The 24,557-nt window shown below is 39.0% G+C and overlaps 1 protein-coding gene across 1 annotated transcript in view; it reads right to left on the reverse strand.

The window, feature by feature from the left end:
* Positions 1-24,557, reverse strand: part of SLAIN1 (SLAIN motif family, member 1) — a 73,824-nt gene that overhangs the window by 49,007 nt on the left and 260 nt on the right. The window contains exons 2-3 of the mRNA XM_006832022.1: positions 24,154-24,552; positions 7,455-7,594 (exon numbers count right to left, since the gene is read on the reverse strand). Of these exons, the coding sequence (XP_006832085.1) occupies positions 7,455-7,594; positions 24,154-24,552 (539 nt within the window). The remainder of the gene's footprint in view (positions 1-7,454; positions 7,595-24,153; positions 24,553-24,557) is intronic.

The raw sequence follows: 24,557 nt of genomic DNA on the forward strand, positions 1-24,557 counted from the left end.
CCATCGAGTCGGTTCCGACCCATAGCGACCCTGTATAGGGTTTCCGAGGGTGTAAATCTTTACGGGAGTAGAAAGCCTCATCTTTCTCCCGCGGAGCGGCTGGTAGTTTCGAACCGCTGACCTTAAGGTTCGCAGCCCGATTCGTAACCACTACGCTACCTATGCATAAACGTGCATATGTTGTGACGTTACTGGAAGTAACTTTCAACCTTCTTCACCCATTCTCCCATAAGTGCCTGTTGTTGTTGTTAGGTGCTGTTGTGTCATTTCTGACTCATAGTGACCATGTCTGTATAGGGTTTCCAAGGAGTAAGCTCGAACCACTGACCTTGCAGTTTAAACCGACTTTGCAGTTCGACGCATTAACCCACATTGTCACACAAGTGGCTTAGTTAGCTAGTACTGTTGTGACAGAAATACAAGTGGATGGCTTTAACAAACAGAACTCTACTTTCACAGTTTAGGAGACTAGAAGCCCAAATTCTAGGTTTGGGGAAGGCTTTCTCTCTCTGTTGGCTTTGGGGGAAGATCCTTGTCTCCTTTCAAAATCTTAAATCCAGTGTTTCCTGAAGATCTCCACATATCTTGGCCTCAATCTTCCTCTGGGTCAAGGAGATTCTCATCACAAGGCCCCTGGATCCAAAGGACCTGCTTCACTTCAACTCTTCTTTCTGGGAAGCAGTCAGATCTCTCCTTCTCTGCTCATCTCTCTTATCGTCTTCTAAGACAAAATTGTACATTCCTTCTGGTATATTCAATATTCTTCACTAACACCATAATTCAAATGCATCAATTCTTATTCAGTCTTCAATATTCATTGTCCAGCTTTCACGTGCATCTGAGATGATTGAAAATACTATGGTATCTGTGCTCTATAACACTGTAAAGAGATCTTTTGCAGTAGAATTGTCCAATGCAATACAGTTTTTGATTTCTTGACTGATGTTTTCAGGGTACTGATTATGGATCCAAGTAAAATGGAATCGTTGACAGCTTGCATCTATCATGATATTTGTTGGGCCAGTAGTGAGGATTTTTGTTTTCTTTTCTTTAAGTTATAGCATACTGAGGCTGTTTTCTTTGATCTTAATCAGTAAGTACTTCAAGTCCTCTTTGTTTTCAACAAGCAAGATTGTATTATCTGCATATCATAGGTTGTTAGTAAGTCTTCCTCCAATCCTGATGCCATGTTCTTCTTCATATAGTCCAGCTTCTTGGATTATTTGCTCAGCATACACACTGATTAAGTATGGAGAAAGGATAGAACCCTGACATATACTTTTCCTGATTTTAACCATCCAGTATCCCTTTGTTCTGCCTCTTGTTCTATGGACTGGTTCCACATGAGCACAGTTCAGTGTTCTAGAATTCTCATTTTTCACAATGTTATCCATAGCTTGTTATGATCCACATAGTTCAACGCCTATGAAGAGTCAATAAAACACAAGTAAATATCTTTCTGGTATTCTCTGCTTTTAACTGAGATCCATCTGACACCAGCAACAATATCCCTCATTCCACATCATCTTCTGAATCCAGCTTGAATTTCTGACATCTTCCTGCTAATGGACAACTGCAATCTGAGTTGAATTCTTACCAGCAAAAGTTCACTACTAATTCTTGCTTAGCTTCTAAATTTCATACTTCAATCAGTAGTAGTTACCAATCAATGCATCTGGATTGCATGCTTGATCAATTTCAAAATGAAGAAGTTGGTAGAATTTTCTAATTTCTTCATCCTCAGCTTTAGTGGTTGGTACATAAATTTGAATAATAGCCATATTAACTGGTCTTTGTGTTGTTGTTGTTGTTGTTGTTAAGTGCCGTCAAGTCGGTTCCGCCCCGTAGCAACCCTGTATAGGGTTTCCAAGGAGCAGTTGGTGAGCTTGAACTGCCAACTTTACAGTTCAAACGGCTTTGCGGTCTGACGCATTAACCCGCAGCACCACACCAGAACTCCTTTGTAGGCATATGTACATTATTCTATCACAGACAGCATTGTACTTCAGAATAAATCTTGAAATGTTCTTTGTGACAATAAATGTGATGTCATTCCTCTTCAATCTGTCATGCCCAGCATAAAATACTATACAAGGGAGCTTCAGGAAGTTTGTGGAAATTTTCCATTATCTTTCAATTCCATACGCCATGAACTTCTAAAGCCTGCCTTATATGATTGCCCAATTCAAAATTATGAATACCAGTCCATTTCAGCTTACTAAATAATGTTTAAGTATCAATCTTTATGCACTCCATTTCATTTTTGATAACTTACAATTGTACATTCCATGTTCAGATTAGTCATGTATGTTTGCAGCTGTTTTCTTCTCATTTTGAGTGGTGCCGTATAAACAAATGAAAGTCCTAAAATGTAAGTTTTATTTCATCCAAGCCAATAAGGCTGATTCTACTTTGAGGAGGCAACTCTTCTCTAGTTTATTCTGAGTGCCTTCCAATCTGAGGGGCTCACCTTCTGGCACTATATCAGATAGTACGCCACTGCTATTCATAAGGTTTTCAGTGGTTACATTTTCGGAAGTGGTCTATCTCTGCTTTCTTCTTTGCTGTGTTAGCCTAAAAACTCCACTGAAACCTGTCAATCATGGGTGACCCTGCCAGTATCACAGTAGCAGACAACCCCCCACAGAAAGACAGCTGAGTGCTGAAGATATGAGCGGGCTTCTAAAAGTTCTTGGAAAAACGGAATTAAAAGACAATGAATTTTTTCCATAAACTTTTTGCAGATCCCTTATATAGCACTGGATCATCACAAGGTCATTTCAACCGCAAGGTTGGCAGTTGAAACTCACCATCTGCTCCTTGGAAACCCTATACAGGGTAGCTGTAAGTCAAAACCAACTCAAAGGCACTTAACAGCAACAACAACATGTAATCCCAAGGTTGCAGGTTCAAACTCACCAGCCACTCCTTGGAAACCCTATACAGGATTTCTATGCATCGTAACCAACTCAATGGAACTTAACAACTACAGCATATAATATAGAGTGACTGAAAGAGGAAAAAACCTTATTCCACAAAAAACCTAGCTGAGTCTACTTGCTGGAATAATAGGAAAATAAAAGTGAACTCAGCTTTTACAACATCATTTAGAATATAAACATTATAAGAAACAAAGACCAAAATAAGTATCTAAAATATCTGCTCTTCAATAAGGACTCCTGGGGTGGCGCTGTAGAACCAGCTCTGGACTTTGAACCATGAGGTCAGCAATTCAAACGCTGCACAGGATCACAGGATCAGTATGAGTTAGAAATGACTGGACAGCACTTAACAACAGCAACAATAAGGCATGGTACCTGCCTCAGGCTAACATTCACCAACTCCCCTAGAAAAACATGCTGCTTAAAAAGATGTCAACAGATTCCTGCTGAAATGGCCACTCTGGACTAGCTCCCTATCCACAGAGACTCTGTGCATGATTATACAAATTTATAAAAATAATCCAACCAGGAAATACTTTAATTTACTCTTTCTTTAAATCTAGCATTCCTAGTCATGGTTTTAGTGAATAAACTTTAAATTCAATGTGGGTTAGAAGGGAGGGAAGGAAGGCAGCCTGTTGTTAGGGAGGTAGAATCACCCAGGACTTCAATTAATCATGCTGCAATAAAATGAGGAAGATAAATGAAAATTGATTGTTTTAAAAGAAGTCTGCCTCTGACTGTGGAAACAATAGCTGCAAGTCAATATGTCAACTGAAGCCAGTAATTCTCTTGACCTAACTGTGAAATGTCTCACAGACCCCACCCCACGTTAAATGGTTTAAACCCCAACAGAAACATCTGTGACATTTGGCTTAAAAAAAATTAAACAAAAATTCATTTATTTTAGCAACAGTTCCTACGAGTGCTACTTGACAACCTTCCATAGATATAAAAACAATATGGGTATGAGTCAGAACCGATTCGACTGCACTTAACAACAATATAAAATTTTTAGGGAGACAAAACTCTTTGCCATCAAGTCAATTCTGACTCACAGCAACCCTACAAGAGAGACCAGAAGTGCAATAGGGGTTTCGGGAAACTGTCATCTGTACAGAAGCAGACCACCAAAACTTTCCCACTGGAGCTGCAGGTGAGTTTAACTACCTACAGACTGCTCCATTAGCACTAGGGCTCTTTGTTTGGGAGACAGAGATCAAAAGAGTGAAAACAAAGTCCCTGCCCTCATACAATTTACATTCAAATGAAGGCAAACACCCTAGTCTCAAAGAAAATACTTCCTATAGCATTTATTTGAACACGTGACCACCCAAGAGAGAAGTCTAAACAAAAGGAAAATGTTTTATAGGAATCACTCAAAACTTCTAAAATATGAAATTCTCATTTAATTCCAATTAAATTGACTATGTTATGATTGGGGTTTTCCTGGGCGTCTGTAGGATAAACACTGGAATTCAAACTAGGATAAACGCTGGACTTTAAACCACAAGGTTGGCAGTTCAAGCCAACCAACACCAGTTGCTACACAGGAGAAAGATGATATATACAAAGGAGCTATGACTCAGAATCGACTCGATGGCACTTAACAACAATATATTATGAATGGATAGATACCTGGTACGGCACTGTAGGATAAGTACTTGACTGCCTACCACAACGTCAGTGGTTCAAATCCACCAGCCACTAATCAGAAACGTATGCGGGGTCCCTGTAAGTAGGAACTGTTTCCATGGCACTTAGAAACAACACATTATGAATAAAGTTCAGGTTTAAATCACCATCTCTAATAACCGTTATTTAATTATCATCAACAAAGGACCCAATGCCTGGAATACTTTTTCAATCTGAAGGGCTGAAAATAGGTTTCCTCCTACTCTTATTAAACCTCACTAGATTAACGCCCACAAGGAAGAGTGTACAAGAGAGGAGAAATACTATCAGATTAAGGCAGATCACAAATTTTAAAAATGAAAAATAGACATATATGAGGTAAGTGACTTTGCTTCAACATTCCCTGCTGTATGAATGGTGTGTAGGAGGCAGTGTCTGAACCCTCTCACTCCACAAGGGAAGAAAGCTGCCAACAGTCCTTTCACATCAGCAGCAATACATCACCAGGAACTACCAGAAATTCAAGCAGAATTCAGAAGAGATTGTAGACCATATTGTTGTTGAAGTGATATGAATCTTGGCTGAAAACCAGAAAGATGCTTTATTGACCATGCACAGGCATCTGACTGTGTGGATCATGACAAATCAAGGGTAACGTTGTGAAGAATGGGAATTCCAAAACACTTAATAGTGCTCAGGCTGAACTTGTTCATAGGCCAAGAAGTAGTTGTTTGAACAGAGCAATGGTTTAAAATCAGGAAAGTGGTGAGTCTGGATTGTATCCTTTCACCATATTTATTCAATCTGTGTGTTCTACAAATAACCCAAGAAGCTGGACTAGATAAAGAAGAACATGGCATCAGGATTGGAGGAGGGCTCATTAACAACCTTGTTTGCTGAAAGTGATGAAGACTTGAAGCACTTACTGACAAAGATCAAATATTACAGCCTTTAGTATGGAGAACACCTCAACATAAAGAAAAACAAAATTCCTCAAAACTGGGCCAATAAGTAACATCATGATAAATGAAGAAATGATTGAAGCTGTCAAGGACTTCATTTTACTTGGATCCACAATCAATGCCCAAGGAAGCAACAGTCAAGAAATTAGATGACATTGATTTAGGTAAATCTGCAGCAAAAGCCCTCTTTAAAGTATAAAAAGCAAAGAAGAATTGATACATCTGAAGTACAGAGTTAGTGAAGAACAGTGAAAATACCATGAATTACCAGAAGAAGGAACAAATCTGTCTTGCAATATGTTTACTCAAAATACTCCTTAATAGTGAGGACGGTGAGACTTTATCTCACATACTTTGGACAAGTTATCAAGAGACCAGTCCCTGAAGAAGGGCATCATTTTTGGGAAAACAGAGACTCAGGAAAAAGAGGAAGACTTTCAAGAAGCTGGGTTGATACAGTGGCTGCAAAAATGGGTTGAAATACAGCAACGACAATGAGGATGGTGCAGCACTGGGCAATGTTTTGTTCTGCTGTACAGAGGATCACTATGAGTCGGAACTGACTTGACTGCCACCTAACAATAACATGCTTCATTCGCCTTATGTCCAAATATTATAATCATTCATTATCCTTGAAGAGCTTGATAGGCAAGTTTCTCAAACTTCAGTGTGCCTAAGAATCACCTGGCAAACCTATAAGCGCAGTTCCCGTGGCTCTAACCCCAAATATTCTGATTCTTTGATATAGAGTGGGCAGAACTCTGAACTTTATTTTGGAAATAAATAGTAGTGTTGGTTGCACAACATTGTGAATATAAATAACACCATTGAATTTTACACTTAAAATGGTTAAATGGCAATTTCTGTTATATATATTTTATCACACTAAGAAAAACAACATGCAATATCATACATTGTTCATTGTGTGACTTGGGGTGCAAGTGGTTCAAGAAATAGAAACAGCATTCTTAAATAATAAAATAGATGCCAAGTGGTAAAGGAACAGCTTGAAGTTGTTTATTTTATTGAAACAGTAAGGAACTGAGTACTACTCATTCCTTTTTGTGTGTTTTTTCTTCTATAATTGTCCTAATTTTTTTTCTTACCTCAAGTTACAGAGACAAAAAGAAGCTTAACTACTATCACATACAGTAAGATTATTTCCCAGTTTATAAAGCATAAGACTTCAATTATACATCCAAGCAAACACTTAAAAAGCTCAAAAATCAGTAAGGCCAGTACCCAGGTCCCATTGGAACCCAATTTTGTATTTCTACTTTAGAATTTAGCCACAGAATCTTGTTGCTAACCACAGGGAATTTAAACTGACCTAACTCTGTATATTTGCTTATTGATACATTTGCAATTAGAGACTAAAAAGAAAAAATGTGTTCCTACTTCCTAATAACATTTAAACAAGTAAAAAATTGACTAACAGCAAACAAAACTAAATACACCATATGTTGAGAAACACTCTTTGTAATACATGTGAACCCCTCCCGTGTAATACATGTGAAGTAAATTCCATGCAACAGCAGCAGGGCAGCTGAGTCTCCAGGTTAGGAAGGAAGTCTGTTCCTAAATGTGTCTGTAAGTCAAATGTGTAGGTAAGCCGGTTCAGGTGCATACCTTTCTTTTTTAGCTTTACTGTGGTGCAAGAAAAGGCCTTTTCAGTGATTTAAAAGCTCTAAGTGCAGTAAATAATGGTGATTGTGATGAAGAATTTGCTGTTGAGTAGGAGTTGGTCCAATCATTTCAAAGTGAAGGCAAATTTACATAGCATTAAAGGGCAGTGGCAAGTTGCCCATAAGTTAGACATTTGTTACCAGGAGACTGTCTATGTTCTGAAATCAACAATAAAAACAGCTGAGAGTGGCAAGAACCTGGAAATGTGAACGGGTACGTTTAAAATTACCTTGCTCCAGCCTAAAGCACAGGGACCGTCTTGCTGCTTCCATCTCCGGAGTTGGGTTATCCAGGACGTGCCTACACCACTGCAAAGGGCTCATGGACTTCTCTGATGAGGCAAATGTCTTTGAGGAGCTAATGTATAACCTTAAAAAAATAAAAAGAAAGAAATATACATTTTAGGCATTATATAGGTAGAAAGTTGAGCTGTTTTTTTTGTTTTTTTTTTCCTAGAGAAAACAACATGTATTTAGCCATTTCTGTATAAACAGGACTCAAACATTTGTTTATTTCTAAGTGCTCAAAATCATCATTAATAAGCAAATATCCCCAGGGTCCCCTGAGATACAAACAGTTAAGTGCTCAGATCCTAACCAAAAGGTTGGAAGTTCAAGTTCATCTAAGGTACCTTGAAAGAAAGTCCCTGAGATCTACTTCTGAAAAATCCACCACTGAAAACCTATGGAGTGCAATTCTACATTGACACAGGGTTCCCACGCTGTGAATTCAAACTGACTCAACAGTAGCAGGTACTAACTGGTATCCCAAAATATGAGGGGCTTCAAACGCTTTGTGGAAAAACATGGAATTTAGAAATAATGAAATTTTCCCAAACTTTCTGAAGCCTCCTCTTAGAAGGGCAAGACGTTGAGAAGGTCTGTCAGAGATCAGGAGGCTTTATTGAACTAACTCTAAAAAGATGATCTCACTACCTCACTGTGTACTTCAAGAAATGAACATTTTCATTGCTCCCTTCAGCAAAGTCTTATGTGAATGTATATAAATGTGACATGGAAAACAAAGCAAATCTTAGCTGTTTTTATAAAAATAAGTCTGAAAGCAAGGGAACGTCAATAGAACATCGATTGTTTGAACCTTTCAATAATCAAGTATTTCCCCTATCTTAACTCTACAGTTAGCAGTTAAGAGTGGTGTGTGTTTCTTTCTCATTAAAGTTGAATAAATAGCTTTAGAAGATACATTTTAGGAACAGTTCACTCTCAGCATCTGCATGGCATTACATAGTAACTAAGAGACAGTATTCAAATGACCATCTTGGGGCACTTTAGAACATGTTCGTTGGCAAGATTATACAGAAAGGTTTATTTTGAGGACTGTCTGTTATTGTTGAGTAGGTTCCAATTCATAGCAACCCTGTATAAGGCTTTCAAGGAGTGGCTGGTGGGTTTGAACCACCAACCTTGGTGGTTTTGAGAATTAACTAATTTTGAGAATTAACTAACCACTAACTAAAAAAGAAAAGGAAAAAAAAAATAGTACCTTCCTTTTCCCCTTAGCTTTAGTTATTGACCTAGTTGTACTAAATTGTATTCTAATTACAAATCTTATTAAAGTACCACTCCTTTAAACAAAGTTAACAAAATTCTAATTAGCATACATTCTTTAAATAACTTGTGCTTTATTATTTACACTTCTATGGGCCAGACTGCAAAGCTGTTTGAACTGCAAGGTCGGGGGTTCCAGTTCACCAGTCACTCCTTGGAAACCTTATACAGGGTCACTATGGGTTGGAACGGACGGACGACTCAATGGCACTTAACAACAACATTGTGCTAGTCAGGATTTCCACCTATTAAAATAAGATGCCTGTTATTCAAAATGGCTGGAAAATGCATTAATCTTTGGTATGAATTATTCTTATATGAGGGTAAGTCAAAAAGTACTGTTATTAGGGTTCCTCTTAATACATACACAGTTTTATTCCAAACAAAACATGTCTCTGCAGGCAAGTTTGTTTTACACTTCTATATTTCTAATACACTTGTTTTAATCTGGTAGGGAAACTTCAAAATTTGGATACTTTTTGTGCCGTGGAAAAAATGGTTTTGAGGTCAGGGTTAATATCAAATTTTTAACAAAACTAAAGTGGCCATCTTACCAAATCATCAAAGCTTTGCAACAAGTTTGAAGTCCTGGTGTGGCTCTGTAGGATAAGCACAGGACAGCAAAACCGCAAGGTTAGCAGTTCAAACTCACTAGCTGTTCCTTGGAAACCCTGTTGTTGTTGTTATGTGCCATGGAGTCAGTTCCGACTCATAGTGACCCTGTTAAGGGTTTCCAAGGCTGTAAATCTTTACAGGAGCAGAAAGCCTCCTCTTTCTTCCGTGGAACAGCTGGTAGTTTTGAACTGCTGACCCTGAGGTTAGCAGCCCGATTCGTAACCACTTTGCTACCAGAACTCCTTTGGAAATCCTATACAGGGTTAACTATGGGTTGGATACAACTGGACAGCACTTAACAACAACTTCACATAAAACAACCATATTTGCATGGATCAAGTAATTTAAGAAAGGTTGAGAATATCTCAAAGATAAGTCAAGATAGGTAAGTCCATCGATCTCAATGAATGAGGAAACTGTGAGTGAAGTCCAGAAATGGAAGCAAGAAGACCATAGAATTATCATTGATGGGATCCCAACTGAAGTTGGAATCTCACTTGGTTCAACATTGTCAATTTTCAACAAATATCAGTTCATTGGCTGCCCAAAACCATGCATGAAGATCAGCTAGCTCAAAAAGTGAAACCTTCCAGCATTGTCTGTAACAACAACAAAAAAAAAAGCTAATGAAGACGATTTTATGGAATGAGTAGTTACCAGGGACAAGTCTTGGGCTTACCAAAATGATTTAAAGAGCAAGACCCAATGAAAATAGTGGCTTTCTAGGGGATTGGCTGGACAATTAAATTTAAGACAGAAAGGTCAGCTCGGAAGGTTGTGGCAACTATTTTGGGGGTATTCCCAAGCAGTAATTTTGATAGATTTTTCTCCCAGGACATAGGAGGATCGTGGGAGCTTAATGGTTAGAAGTTTTACGAAAATTGAAAACAGCATTGGTGAGAAACTGCATTGGTGAGAAAGTGCCAAGGAATTTTTTCCCATTACCACAATGCACCTGCTCATTCTTCGAGGATAAGCAAGAGCTGTCCTGTGAGAATTTCATTTAGAAACCTTACCCCATCCATCCTACAGCCCTGATTTTGCCTCTTCAGACTTTTTTTGTTCCCAAAACTCAAAAAGCATTGAAAAGAAACACAATTAGAGTCCCTCATGGATGCCAAGACTGTTGTTTTGATGTAGCATAATCTAAGAACACAACTTCTAACCACACAGGTTAGAAAGATGGAAGCACTGACTTCAGAAGTAAATAGATGGAGGATATGTTGAGAAACAATAGATTCATATTTTGATGTTTTTGTTTAATAATGGTTTATATGAGTTTGTAGCAATACTTTTTTTACTTAAGAGTCAGCAAACTTTCTGTAAAGTAATAGTTTAGGCTTTGAACCGCATAGTCTCTGTTGTAACTATCCATCTTAGCCACTATAGTTTGAAAAGCAGCTATAGATTGTCGAGGGACCTATCTAATAAAAAGAAATGGGAAATGTATAAAATAATTCTGTGGCTGTGTTCCAAACAACTTTACTCATATACACTGGAAGCCGAATTTTATATAATTAATGCCACAAAATATTCTTATTTGGGGTTTTTCCCCAATTATTTAAAAAGGTAAAAAGCATTCTTAGCTCATCATTCATACAAAAGAGGCATTGGGTCTGATTTGGCATACCTGATGGCGATAATATGAAGACTATGTAAATGTAAAAGCAAACCAACTCATAGCCACCCTATAGTGGGTTTCTGAAACTGTAAATCTTTACAGAAGCGGAAAGCTTCATCTATCTCTTGTGGAGCAGCTTGTGGGTTTGTACTACCAACCTTGAAGTTAGTAGTCTAATACTTAACCAATAGCACCACTACGGCTACTTATATAAGTATGGTGGTGGTGGTGGTATGCTGTGGAGTCAGCACTGACTCATAGGGACCCTGAATAGGGTTTTTGAGACTGTAAATCTTTACAGGAGTAGAAAGCCTCATCTTTCTCCTACAGAACAGATGGTAGTTTTGAACTGCTGACCTTGAGGTTAGCAGCCTGACTCATAACCACTATGCTACCAGAGCTCCTTTATATAAAAGTACAGATGTACAGATATAGAGAGAGTTGATGTAGCACTATAGGATAAGCACTGGACTACCAACCACAAAATCGATGGTTCAAACCCCTCAGTCACTCTGGGAAATCCTATACGGCATTATTATGAATTAAAACCAACTCAATGACACTTAAAAGCAACAAGTACAACTATATACATATATACTAGCTAAACCATATCCCCTAAGTTACTAATTCAGTAGGTTCTAAGAGGTTTCCATGTGATGTGGATGTTGCTGCTCAGAAGATCACCACTTGAGATGCACTGGGCTAAGCCAATCATGGTAATTCCATTACACCAATTATCCAAAGACTGGTTTAGGCACAAGTCATAGATATAATCCTAAACTAAAACCAAACCCACTGTCACTGGGTAGATTCCGATAGGATACAGAAACGCCCTACAGGATTTCCAAAACTATCAATCTTTATAGAAGTAGACTGCCACATGTTTCTCCCACTGAAAGGCTAATAGGTTCAAACTACAGACCTTTTGTTGGCATCCAAGCACGTAAGCACTACCCCACCAGGGCCCTTTGGATATCCTGATTTAAAAGAAAACCAACACCCTTGCCTGACTCATGGCAAGTCATGCATTACATCCAGAGTAGATATTAGCCCCACAAAGTTTCCTTGGCTCCACTCTTTATGAAAAAAGACTGCCAAGGCTGTTTTCCATTACACCACAGGGTGGGCTCAAACACCAACCTTTTGGTTAGCTACCAAGAGTAAAACCTCCACACCATATAGGGACCTAACTCATAAAAAGAAATGGGAACTCCGATAGGCATAGTCAAGTTTGTCCTCATGTTTAAAAAGGCCACAAATGATATACAGGCAATTATATGATGCCGACAACACACACTTTATATTATAAATGCACATACAGGTTAAAAAGTAAAAGGATGAAAAGAAACATGGCACTAAAACTGATCAAAAGAATGTCAAGTATCTGCCCTAACATCGAAGATATATGAACCAGAAATGTTACCAGACTAAACAAGGTTATTTCATCTAACGAAGAAACTAATCCATCATGAGGACATACCAGCCCTAAAGTTATTAGCATTCAGTATTCTAATACCAGAGCTGCTACTGATAGGACAGCAAAAATTATAGTGAGAGAGTTCTCAATAATTGATAGAACAAGCAGACAGAAAATCAGAAAGGATATTGAAGATTTGAACACCATCCACAAATTTAACCTCTACCCAAAACCAGCAGGATTCTTCTTAAATGAACATATAACATCTAAGAAAAGAGACTATATTCTGCTTCAAACAACTCTCAACTTTTGAAGGATTTGAGTTACACAACATATGTTCCCTTACACATTAGAATGAAATTGGAAATCAATGATAGAGAGATGTTGGGAAAATCAAAGACTTGGAAAATAAATAACCCATGAATCCATCATTAAAAAGGAAATTAATACTCTTAATTGAATTAAAATGTTTAAAGGCAACACGTCACACTTTCCAGATGCTGTCAAAGCATTAATCATAGAGAAACTTATAGTACTATACATGAGGAAACACAGCCACAAATAACTAAACACTTATATGAGAAAAAAAGAAAGATCTCATATCAGTTGCCCCAGTTTCTACTTTCAGAAACCAGAAGTGCAATGAAACTCAAGGAGAAATGAAATAAAGAACACAGCAGAACTCAATGTAAAAATAAGAGAAGAAAAACAAAAATGCAGTAGAGAAAAATCAATAAAACCAAACGATTCTTTGAGATGATCAATAAAATTGATAAACCTCTAGCCAGCTTGATAAGGCAAAAGAGAACTGAGTTAGAAATATATCAATATCTGAAATAAGAGAGGTGATATTACTACAGATTATACAGATTTTTTAAATTATAAGTGAATATTATATGTAACTTTATACCAAATTCACCACTTAGATAAATGGATACATTCTTAGAAAAACGATAAGCTTACTCAAGAATAGCTCTACATCTGCTAAAGTTGTAGTTAAAATTTTATCATAAAAAAACTTTATCATAAATAAAACTCTAGAATGACTCACTGATGAATTCTAGCATTTAAGGAATAAATAATTTGTGGCATTGTGGGCTAACGCATCAGACTGCAAAGTCGTTTGAACTGCAAGGTCGGTGGTTCAAGCTTACCAGCTGGTCCTTAAAAACCCTATACAGGGTCGCTATAGGTCAGAATCAACTCAACAGCACTTAACAACAACAACAACAACTTCTAGAAAAACCTTCTGAAAAACTTGAAGAGGAAGGACACTTCCCAATTAATCCCATGAGACCAGCATAACACTTGAACCAAAATCAGACACAGGCATTGCAAGGAAACTGCAGACCAATATTCTCAAGAACATAGATACAAACTGTCTCAATAACATTTCAGCAAACTGAGTAGTAACAATATATGCAAAGGACACTATTTATCATTACCAAGCAGGATTTATCCCAGGAATTAAAAGATGATTTAACAAACATAATGTAATTTACCATACATATTAACTGAAAGAGAAAATCATATATATCTCAATAGACACAGATTAAGCATGTAGTATATATCCCTGATAAAAACTTACAGCAAATTAGAAATAGATCTGATGACAGGTACCTATGCCAGTTTAAGGCTAAGGTTCACCAGTGGTGCTGCAGGTTAAAGCACTGGACTGCGAGGTCAGTTTGAACCACAAGGTCACCAACTGCTCTTCAGAAACTCTATACAGGGTCACTATGAGTTGGAACTGACTCAAAGGCACTTAAAACAACAACAAACTCAAATAATGGTATTTTCAATCACTTCATAAGCAGGTGAAAGTTGGACAATGAATAAGGAAGACCATAGAAGAATGGAAGTATTTGAATCATGATGTTGGGGAAGAATATTGAAAGTACCATGGACTGCCAGAAGACCAAACAAGTCTGTCTAGGAAGAAATATAGCCAGCATGCTCCTCAAAAGCATGGATGGCGAGACTTCGTCTCTCGTTCTTTGGATGTGTTGTTAGGAGGGGTCAGTTCCTGGAGAAGGACATCATGCTTGATAAAGTGGAGGGTCAGCAAAACAGAGGAAGAGAAGAGTCCCACAAGATGGACTGATGCAGTGGCTGTAACAATGGGCTCAAACACAGCAACAATTGTGAGGATGGCAAGCTTAGGCAGTGTTTCATTCTGTTGGATATAAGATTCACTATACATTGGAACTGACTCGAGGATACCTAACAGCAGGCATTATAAAAATAGCTCATCCTTAAAGGAGTCCTGGTGTGGCACTGAGGATTAATGCCCTGGACTACAGGGTTGGTTTGAATCACAAAGCTCACCAGCCACTTCTCAGATATTCTATATAGGGTCGCGATGGGTGGGAACTGACTCAATGGTACTTAACAACAATGGTGACCTGGCATGGCACTGCAGTGTAAGACGAGACTGCTAACCACAAGGTCTCTGGCTCAAACCCACCAGCTGCTCCTTGTTGTTGTTGTTGTTGTTAAGTGCTGTCAAGTCGATTCCGACCCATTGCCAGCCTGTATAGGGTTTCCAAGCAGCAGCTGGTGAGCTTGAACCACCAACCTTGCAGTTCAAATGACTTTGCAGTCTGACGCATTAGCCCAAAGCGCCACACCAGGACTCCTTAGTAACCCTATAAAGGGTTGCCATGCATCGGAACTGATTCAATAGCAATTAACAATAATGGTGAAACGCTAACCGCCCTGGTGACGCTTTGGGCTGCTAACTGCAAGGTCGGCTGTTGAACTTTATCAGCAGCTCCATGGGAAAAAGATGAGGTTGTCTACTCCCATAAAGATTTACAGGAAACCCTATGTAGGGTTTGTGAGTCAGAGCTCTGGTGGTGCAATAGTTAAGCACTTAGCTGCTAATCAAAAGGTTCACAGTGTGAACCTACTCAACAGTTCTGAAGGAGAAAGATCAACTTCCATAAAGGTTACAGCCAAGAAAACCTTATGGGCAGTTCTACCCTGTCACCTGGAGTCTGCATGAATCAGAATCCACCTTACAGTACACAACCCATGACAACAATGCTGTGCATCTAACCTAGCAAACAGTAAGGAATGAAACAAGGTTCAGAGTTCCAAAAGGAGAGCAATACAGAGTACATTTTAAAAGGTAAATCTAAGAGACTATCAAACAGACTTGATCTTAAGGAATTTTATGGCTCCACTAGAGTATCTGAGGAAATAATTAGTAATAAGCAATCAAACGAAATAATTTACATCATTAACTATTAGAGAAGTGAAGTACAATTGCAGCATACGATTAACAGAATTTGGCTAAAAACAGTGATAATCATAATAAAAATCAGTTGCAATTGCCAGCAAGTCCACTCTGACTCATGGCAAACCCATGTGAATTCCATAGGATTTTCAATTGCTGATTTTTTGGAAGTAGACTGTCTTTGGATGTGATTCAAACCTCCAAACTTTTGGTTAACAGCAGACCTCACTAACCATTTGTACCAGGGACTCCTTAATGATCATTTAGACATCAAATGATTTTTTTTTTTAACTATGAAATAAGGGGAAAGGGCAAATAGTGGTTGAAGATAAGGAAAGAGAGCTAGATCTTCACCTACCATAATAAATCTACAGATGTCTATGGCTATAAAAATACAAAGATGATTTAGAAGTAATGGAAAGAAACAAGCAGAAGACCATAAAGTGATGCCTATGTGAAAATTTTAAAGGAAGGAGAAAAGAGAAAACTGCTGCTTTCAGTAAAAAGTGTTGTTACAGATTAGCTATGAATGATTTACAAACCATTTATGTATATTGTGTTCATAAAACTTAAAAAGCACTATACAAATATATATTTGTATAGCATTAAGACACACATGACAATTTACCATGCCCAGGATAGCTTTAAGCCTGCTCTTTCTGTGGCTGGTCCTAGAGAGGGATTTATAAACAAAAAAAAGACAAGGAAAGATAGCCAATTACTACAATCAGATAGCTACAAATTTTTTGAGGACACTATGACTTCAAAAAAGGTCAGCAAGGTAAAAGCCACATTTCTCCTAATTGGTTTGAACCTTCAAAAAAAGTCAGGAAAATTATCTTATTCATTGTCAGCAACATTAACATTATCCTATCTTGCCTCTATCCTATCCTGGTATGGCGGTGTGGGCTAATGCGCCAAACTATAAAGCCGTTTGAACTGCAAGGTAGGTGGTTCAAACTCACCAGCTGCTCCTTGGAAACCCTGTACAGGGTTGCTATTGGTCGGAAGCGACTTGATGGCACTCATCAACAACAACAACATCTTACCATCATTAAGGAGCTCTGGTAGCATAGTGATTATGAATCGGGCTGCTAATCTCAAGGTCCAAGGTCAGCAGTTTGAAACTACCAGCTGTTCTGTGGGAGAAAGATGAGACTTCCTGCTCCCGCAAAGATTTACAGCCTCAGAACCCCTGCACAGGATCACTATGAGTCGGAACAGACTCCACGGCACACAACAACAACAAAAATCTTGCCATCATTAATACAACTTCGTAATGATCTACAAACCACACTTTAAACTTGAATATATTTACTAAGTGTGTTGAAAAGCTTGAATCCAAAACTTGCAAATTTTTCAAAAAGTATAAAAACTACTACTTGAAGTATTACACTCTAATTTATTTATTAACATCAGAAAGTATAATCACAGAAACTATAATCTTTCTCAGAGAATCTCTTCTTTCCACATATTTCATATACTGGACCCTTTGACTTAATACATGTGGTAAGACTGGGAGATCAAAAATCATTAACAAAAACCACTAAAATAACCATGAATACCTCTAATGAAAATATTACAGTTGTCTAGGGTTAAAAACAAATCTCAGTTAAGTGCCACAGAGTCAGTTCTGACTCATAGTGACCCTGTATAGGATTTCTAAGGAACAACTGGTGGGTTAGAATAGCCAACCTCACAGTTAGCAGTCTAGTGCTTATCCTGCAGCACTACACCAGAGCTTATACAAATACTAAATTTTAGTTACTGCTGCTGTCGTTGTTAGGTGCTGTCAGTTGGTTCTGACTCATGAAAATCTGAGTTGCCTTGAACTGAAACACTGTCTGGCCCACTGCACCAGGTTCACAACTGTTGCTGTATTTGAACCCACTGTTGCAGCCACTGAGTGACGGTCTTCCTTTTAACAAACTCTCTTCTGCTTTCCCCCACCAAAGTTAAATCTAAACTTCTCTTCCAATGTATTATTTCAGCATTTCAGAGTTACTCATAAAAATCACATAGGCACAACTTCGGTCAATTCCACTTGCTCCTAGAAACATTGCACATTTTCAATTAACATTGTCAGAAGGTGAAGCAGCCCCTGGTCTTTTAACTGAAAATCAATTATGCAAACACCATTTAGGTGCTTATGTACAGTGCAAGGTGGGCCATATGTACAGTGCAAGGTGCTCAACAGCTTTGGTGAAGAGTTGGCAAGGATTTTAGCCAGCTGTCCATGGTCCTGGTATTACATATTGAAGAGGAATATCTCGTTCATCAAATTTTCCTTATTTGTACATATTACCTTTTTTTTTTTTTCCTTCCTTTCTCCTGTCCTTTCTAGGTGGGTAACTTAAATTTTCTGCCAAATCCCATATATATGTTGTTCTCATTAGTTGTCATTGAGTGTGATTGTAAGTCATGGCAGCATCATGTTGCTCCACAGAGTTTTTAAGGCTGTGAACTTTGGGGATCTAATGTCCAGGCCTGTCTTTCAAAGGTATGGAACCAACAGCCAGCCTCATGGCCAGCAGTTGAGCCATTAATTGTCAGTACCACCCATAGGCTCAATTTTCTGCTAATTGCCATTCCAGTCAAAGAAATGCCTCCTCAATGTGACTGTATTTTCTTTAGCTGGCATATTCTTATCTAGACATTTTCTGAATATAGTTGTCTTACTGTTTTGAGATGTATAAGAACTGACTTACACCAATGCTCAACAACCTTTAAATAGCTGTGCATGTCCATCTGTCCATTCTGCTTTCAAACAGTATGAATTAAAGTTTTTCTAAACTTGACCAAAATGTACAAAGACATTAAGCTTAAATCCTGGGAAACACAATAATATTTTATTGTAACATGTGATACATTCTGATTTTCTGACTCCACTGCATTGTTGTTTTGTGTTGTTTTTTTTTTAATACAGGTCACTCCATCAAATTTATTTCATAACTCCCTAATGGGTCACAACCTAGTTTGGTGCTATGAAAATTTCTGAAAATAACCTGTAAAAAACCTGAGATTTAGTCCTCACTCTGCCAGTAACTACCTAGAGGAGCTTATATAAGCCATTTCCTCTCAGTGCTTCGGTCCCTAAACAATGAAATGCTGTTGTTAAGTGCAATTAAGCCACTTCCAACTCATAGTAACTGTAGAAGGTTTCTGAGGAGCAACTAGTAGGTTTGAACTGCTGACCTTGTGGCTAGCAGTCCAGTGCTTTTCCTACAGAACCACAATAAGGGAGTTGCAATAGGTCAATGGCAGCCGATCAAGAAGTTAACTACTTGTAGCTCCCACTGTCACTCCATACCAATGTGACTTTCTCCCCCTGGCACCTTGGTGCTTTCTCATTCCAGTGACACTAAGAAAGAGTTTGAGTTTCATGACATTCTTTCAATGCAAATTGACAAAGCACCCATGCCCCATGTGTTCAGCAAGATTTTGTTATTTTGAGCTTCTCATTTGCTTCTGACAGTAAAGATTTCTCCTTTATTTTCCAGCCTGTGATCTTGTGAAGAACTAAAACTGCCAGAGTTGTTGTTGTTAAGTGCCGTGGAGTCGGTTCCGGCTCATACCAACCCTGTACAGGGTTTCCGAGGCTGTAAATCTTTACGGGAGCAGAAAGCCTCATCTTTCTCCAGCAGAGTGGCTGATAGTTTTGAACTGCTGACCCTGAGGTTTGCAAGCCCGATTCGTAACCACTACGCTACCAAAAACTGCCAGAGTAGTACTAAAATAATTGAGAAATCAGTAAAGCAGCATGTGAAGTTTTACTATATAATTAAAATTAATAGGAATTAAGGTTTCTGAAACCATCAAATTTAATTTCTACTTTAAATTCAACTGCAATCTATATATATTTAAAGAAATAAATTCATTGCTTTGTTTTAAAGCTCTTCATCAAGGCAAACCATACTATTCCACTTAGATCAAAATTTTTATTTATTTGTTTTATAAATAGAAGATACTGCTTATAGGTTAATTAGTTGCTTTGCTGGGGGGGGGGAGGGCTAAGAGACCTAATTGATTTTTATGAACTGGTTTTTATCATCAAAGAAATATTCGTTTCATTATGTATTATTTTCCTTATACATGTAATTCTTCAGTAAAGGTTGTTAATAAAAGATAAATCATTACTATAAGGTTTATTAGAAAAGATAAACTCACATGAAAGAACTTCTAAAATGTTCAATAATAAATCTACATTTGTGACCTTTCTTTCCTGAGGATGACCTTTTAGCAAAAAGCACTATTCTAAATAAATTAACAAACATCAATTTTGTTGAACCCAGTAAGATGAAATCATACCACAAATGCATGAACCACTACAGATGATACACTTAACAGTAACTTGATCCTTAACACTGCTACATTAACAATGATGCAATTATTACAGGGAGAGCTGGGGCTACATGCACAAACAAGCAAAAATGTCCAAGATATCTTCAACTGAAAAAAGTGCGAAAAATTTGATGTGTATGTTGACGTATATACCTATATTTATAAGTATAGAGGGCAGTTCTGCAGAATCTGCAGAATGTTAACATAGCTAACTCTAAAGAACAGTAGAGATTTGGGTGACAAAAGACAGAATTTATGACTTTATATTCACTTCTGTTTCATTTTTTTCTTACCATGAAAATGTAAAACTTTTATTTTGAGATATTTTTAGAATAATCCAAGTGTACATCTACTCCAGTTGTTTCTTAGTAAGTGCAGGATATAATAAGAAGTTGCAATCCTGCAGACATTACCAGAGGATTCAAAAGGAAAGCACTTCAACAGTTAGGGAGACAGACCTGCAGGCAGGGCAGAGACATGTACAGTTTGCAGTGATGGATGCCCTTCAGAATGCTCTGTAAGCATTTACCAGTGAGTTCAACTTTAGTAACTCAAATCCTGTTGATTATTTTTTTTTCATCAACGTGCTTGCAGCGTATTGCAATACAAAAATACCTTAGTGTATAAAATGTTTTGATAAAAAAAAAAAATCTGTAAATCAACTGATGTTTTAAAAATATTCTTAAGAGATGATCACACTAAAATTAATCATCCCTCCTTGTTTTTTCACCTGGGAAATCTAATTCTAGGTTTGCTTCGAGGACTATCTCTATAAATAGTAGACCATTTGTCTGAAGAAATATTTGTAAAGCAACAAGGCACTGATGTCACACATTCACCTATTTAAGGGGGACTTCAAACAGTTCATGGAAAAATTCCATTATCTTTTTATTTCATTTTTTTCATGAATTTTTGGAAGCCTATTCATATGTATACTTAACAAGTGAAATTAATAGATTCTGCTACAATTTAGGTTGCTTGAACCCAGATGAACAAATAACTAGCTAAGCCCTGTGATGGTGGTGGTGATGTGCCGTGGACTCAGTTCCAACTCATAACGACCCTGTACAGGGTTTCTGAGGCTGTAAATCTTTAGGGAGCAGAAAACCTCATCTTTCTCCCGCGGAGCAGCTGGTAGTTTTGAACTGCTGACCCTGAGATTAGCAGCCTGATTCATAACCACTACACTACCAGAGTCAAAATACTACCCATCATTGTTGTTGTTGGCATGTGCCATGGAGTCGGTTCCGACTCATAGCGACCCTGTATAGGGTTTCCGAGGCTGTAAATCTTTACCGGAGCAGAAAGCTTCATCTTTCTCCCGCGGAACAGCTGGTAGTTTCGAACTGCTGACCTTGAGGTTCGCAGCCCGATTCGTAACCACTACGCTACCAGAGCTCCTTATTAGATAATAAAAAATAGTAAAAGCCTATTCAAAAGAAGAAGAGATTAAAATTATATTAGCCAAAAGGGCCAGGGAGCTTCAAAAAGTTCACAGAAAAATTCCTTCATGCTTTAATTCCATTTTTCCACGAACTTTTGACACTCCTTGATATCTGTGTCTTACCACCAGCTAACACAGCTATAGTAACAATATCATAATAAAGAAAAATACCATGTTACTATGTTTAAAGCATGGAATTAATCCAATATTGCCTCATCAAAAACAAAAACAAAAAAGTCTCTTTCAACAATTTAAATAGATGTCTTAGTAGGAATTAAATCAATCGAAAACAATCTGAAAATAGCATAGGGGTTTAGAGTTACTAGGGATATGTAAGAAACCACCTAGGAGTATTGTCCAGCACACTTCAGACTGAGCCTGCAATTACAATACATCCTGGGCTTTACAAAATTAATGGTGTAACAACTTCTAAAGAACAGCTGTAAAGTTCTAAAGAGTGGCAAGTTGTTAAATTTTTAAAACTTAGTTACCTATACAGCTGTCAAAGAGTAGAGTACTAAGGAAGATGATGTATATGCCTTTGACAAGCTTATTGTAGCTTCATAAATTTTAATTCTCAGAACTCAAACCAATTAGTTAATGAACATGAAATAATTTAAGGGGAAAGGAACACTGGTTCCCAGTAGAAAACTCTATAGGTTCTCCATCTTTCTTTCTCCCCACTGGAGCTATGCAACCACAGGGAAGCATAGAAGATGAGAAAAATCCATCTTTCGGGAAAAAGAAAGGCTCCTAAATAAAAGATCCTAAAATAAAAAGATATAAGGCTACAATTTTTCATGCCACTGTCATATAGATGTGAATGCTCTTAATTTTACTCACAGGAACCTAAATTTGATTTACCCCTCTTTTGAAGCTTCTACTTACAAGGGGGCTTCAGAAAATTCCTGGAGGAATTCCATTATCTTTCAAGTCCTTCCCCCCCCCCCCCACGAACTTTTTGAAGCCTCCTCATATCTGACCATATTTGACTACATCTTAAGGAGCTCTGGTAGCGTAGTGGTTATGAATTAGGCTGCTAACCTCAAGGTCCGCAGTTCGAAACTACAAGCGGTTCCGCGGGAGAAAGATATGGCGTTCTGCTCCCATAAAGATTTACAGTCTTGGAAACCCTGTGCAGGCTCACTATGAGTCGGAACCGATTCCACGGTACTTTAACAACAACAACAGCAACTGGAGTCCTGGTGTGGAGCTGTGGGCTAATGCGGTGGACTGCAAAGTTGTTTGAGCCGCATGGTCAGAGGTTCAAGCGCTACAGTTGTTCCTTGGAAACCTTATACAGGGTCGCTATGGGTTGGAACCGACTCGACAGCACTTAACAGTCACAACAACTGGAGTCCTGGTGTGGCGCTGTGGGCTAATTGCACTGTACTGCAAAGTCGGTTTGAACCACAAAGTTGCGGTTCAAGCTCACCAGCCGCTCCTCGGAAGTTCTACACAAGGTCACTATGGGTCAGAACCAGCAACAACATTGATTAAGAAAAACAAAGTAACCCACCACAAGAAATCAAGTTTTAAGTGATTATTATGCCATCAACAAAGGAGCCCTGGTGGTGGTGTGCTTTAGGCATTGGGCTACTAATCCCTAAGGTTGTTGGTTCAAACCACCAACTCTTTGGAGAAAGATGGGTCTGTCTGCTACTGTAAAGAGTTCCAATCTCCAAATCCTAGTTAGGGGTTACTATGAGTCACTATCAACTGGAATAGCAATTGGTTTGGTTTGGGTTGGGTTAGGTTATGACGTAGCAGGATTTTTTTAAAAAAGTGATATTCCCTTAAAAAGTACTCATTCATGAAAAGAGCTAACAAAATTTAAACCGAATAAGCACAGCCAGCCTCAAATGTTCCTATAACCAATTTAATATGTTTTTCTAACCTCACGTTCTTCAATCTCCCGCTTAATTTTAAAATCAACTAAAGCGCCTTGGCTCCTAGATAGCAGAGTACCTTCGAAAGGCTCACTAGGTTCTCTAAAAGATCCTCATTTTAATACCATTACTTGATAGGGCAGAAAAGCCAATGAGGTACATTGGAGAACACAAAAAGCAAGACAGACTCTGAAATGATGAGAAGCTATCAATGAAAACGCAGCGAATGAAAACATACGATTGCAAAACTCATGTTGCAAGAACAAATTTCTCTCTAAGGAGTGATCCATCACTAGGAAGCTTCGGAAGCGCTCGGGAGGAGGGGCAGTTCGCGAAGCCAGCACAGTGTTAGTTTGAAAGGGGAGAATAATAACAGTCGCTGACAGAGGCCAGTCCCTACTCATCCCCTTTCTCCTCCCACCAAAAATGGGGGGGGGGAAATTAAACAAGGAATGTGCAGCAAAACAAGATGGCACAGATTTTGCAGTTAATACTAAGGGATATCCAATGCCTGGGCTCCAATAAAGTCAGCAGAAAGCAGACCACAAGGCAGATGGAGGGCACCCTTCATCCTCCACCTGGTTAGCCTGAGCTATTAGAAAACAGGTTTCCGCCCCGTGCAAAGCTTCAGCTCGCCGCCCGGCGTGGCACCTACAGTGCCACCAGGTCCAGGAGCTGCGGGGAGTCACAGGCGGCTGACAAGATCGCCCCACTATTCGGGACACCCCGCCCATAGTCCCCGGGAACCTCCGAAGCTAGGGTCTTAGGGGAAGGAGCGGAGCTCGGCAATACCAGGTGTAGTCGTCTTCGTCCCGCCAGGCGGCTAAGCTCTCGAGGTCCAGCAGCTCCACCTCGTCCAGTAGTGTAGGGAGCGGCGAGGACTGCACGGCGGCTCCCCCCGGCGGCGACCCTGCGCCCCCGAGCTCCGGACCGCCGCAGCCCGCGCCGAAGAAGCCCGCCGCCGGCTTGAAGTAGACGAAGGGCGCCTCGGGGGGCTGCGCCAGGCTGCAGAGCAGTGAGGCCGCCGGGCCGGGCAGGCAATAGGTGCCCGAGAACGAGGGGCTGGAACCGCCGCTACTGCAGCTCCCCCCGCTTCCTCCGCCGGCACCCACCGCCAGTCCCAGCTCTAGGCCCCCAGGGGAGGAAGGGACGGCCGGGGGACTCCTTGGACTCAGCGGGCTGCAGGCCCCGGCAGG

Source organism: Chrysochloris asiatica, unplaced genomic scaffold (genome assembly GCF_000296735.1).
Source record: "Chrysochloris asiatica unplaced genomic scaffold, ChrAsi1.0 scaffold00005, whole genome shotgun sequence".
Classification (NCBI taxonomy): Eukaryota; Metazoa; Chordata; class Mammalia; order Afrosoricida; family Chrysochloridae; genus Chrysochloris; species Chrysochloris asiatica.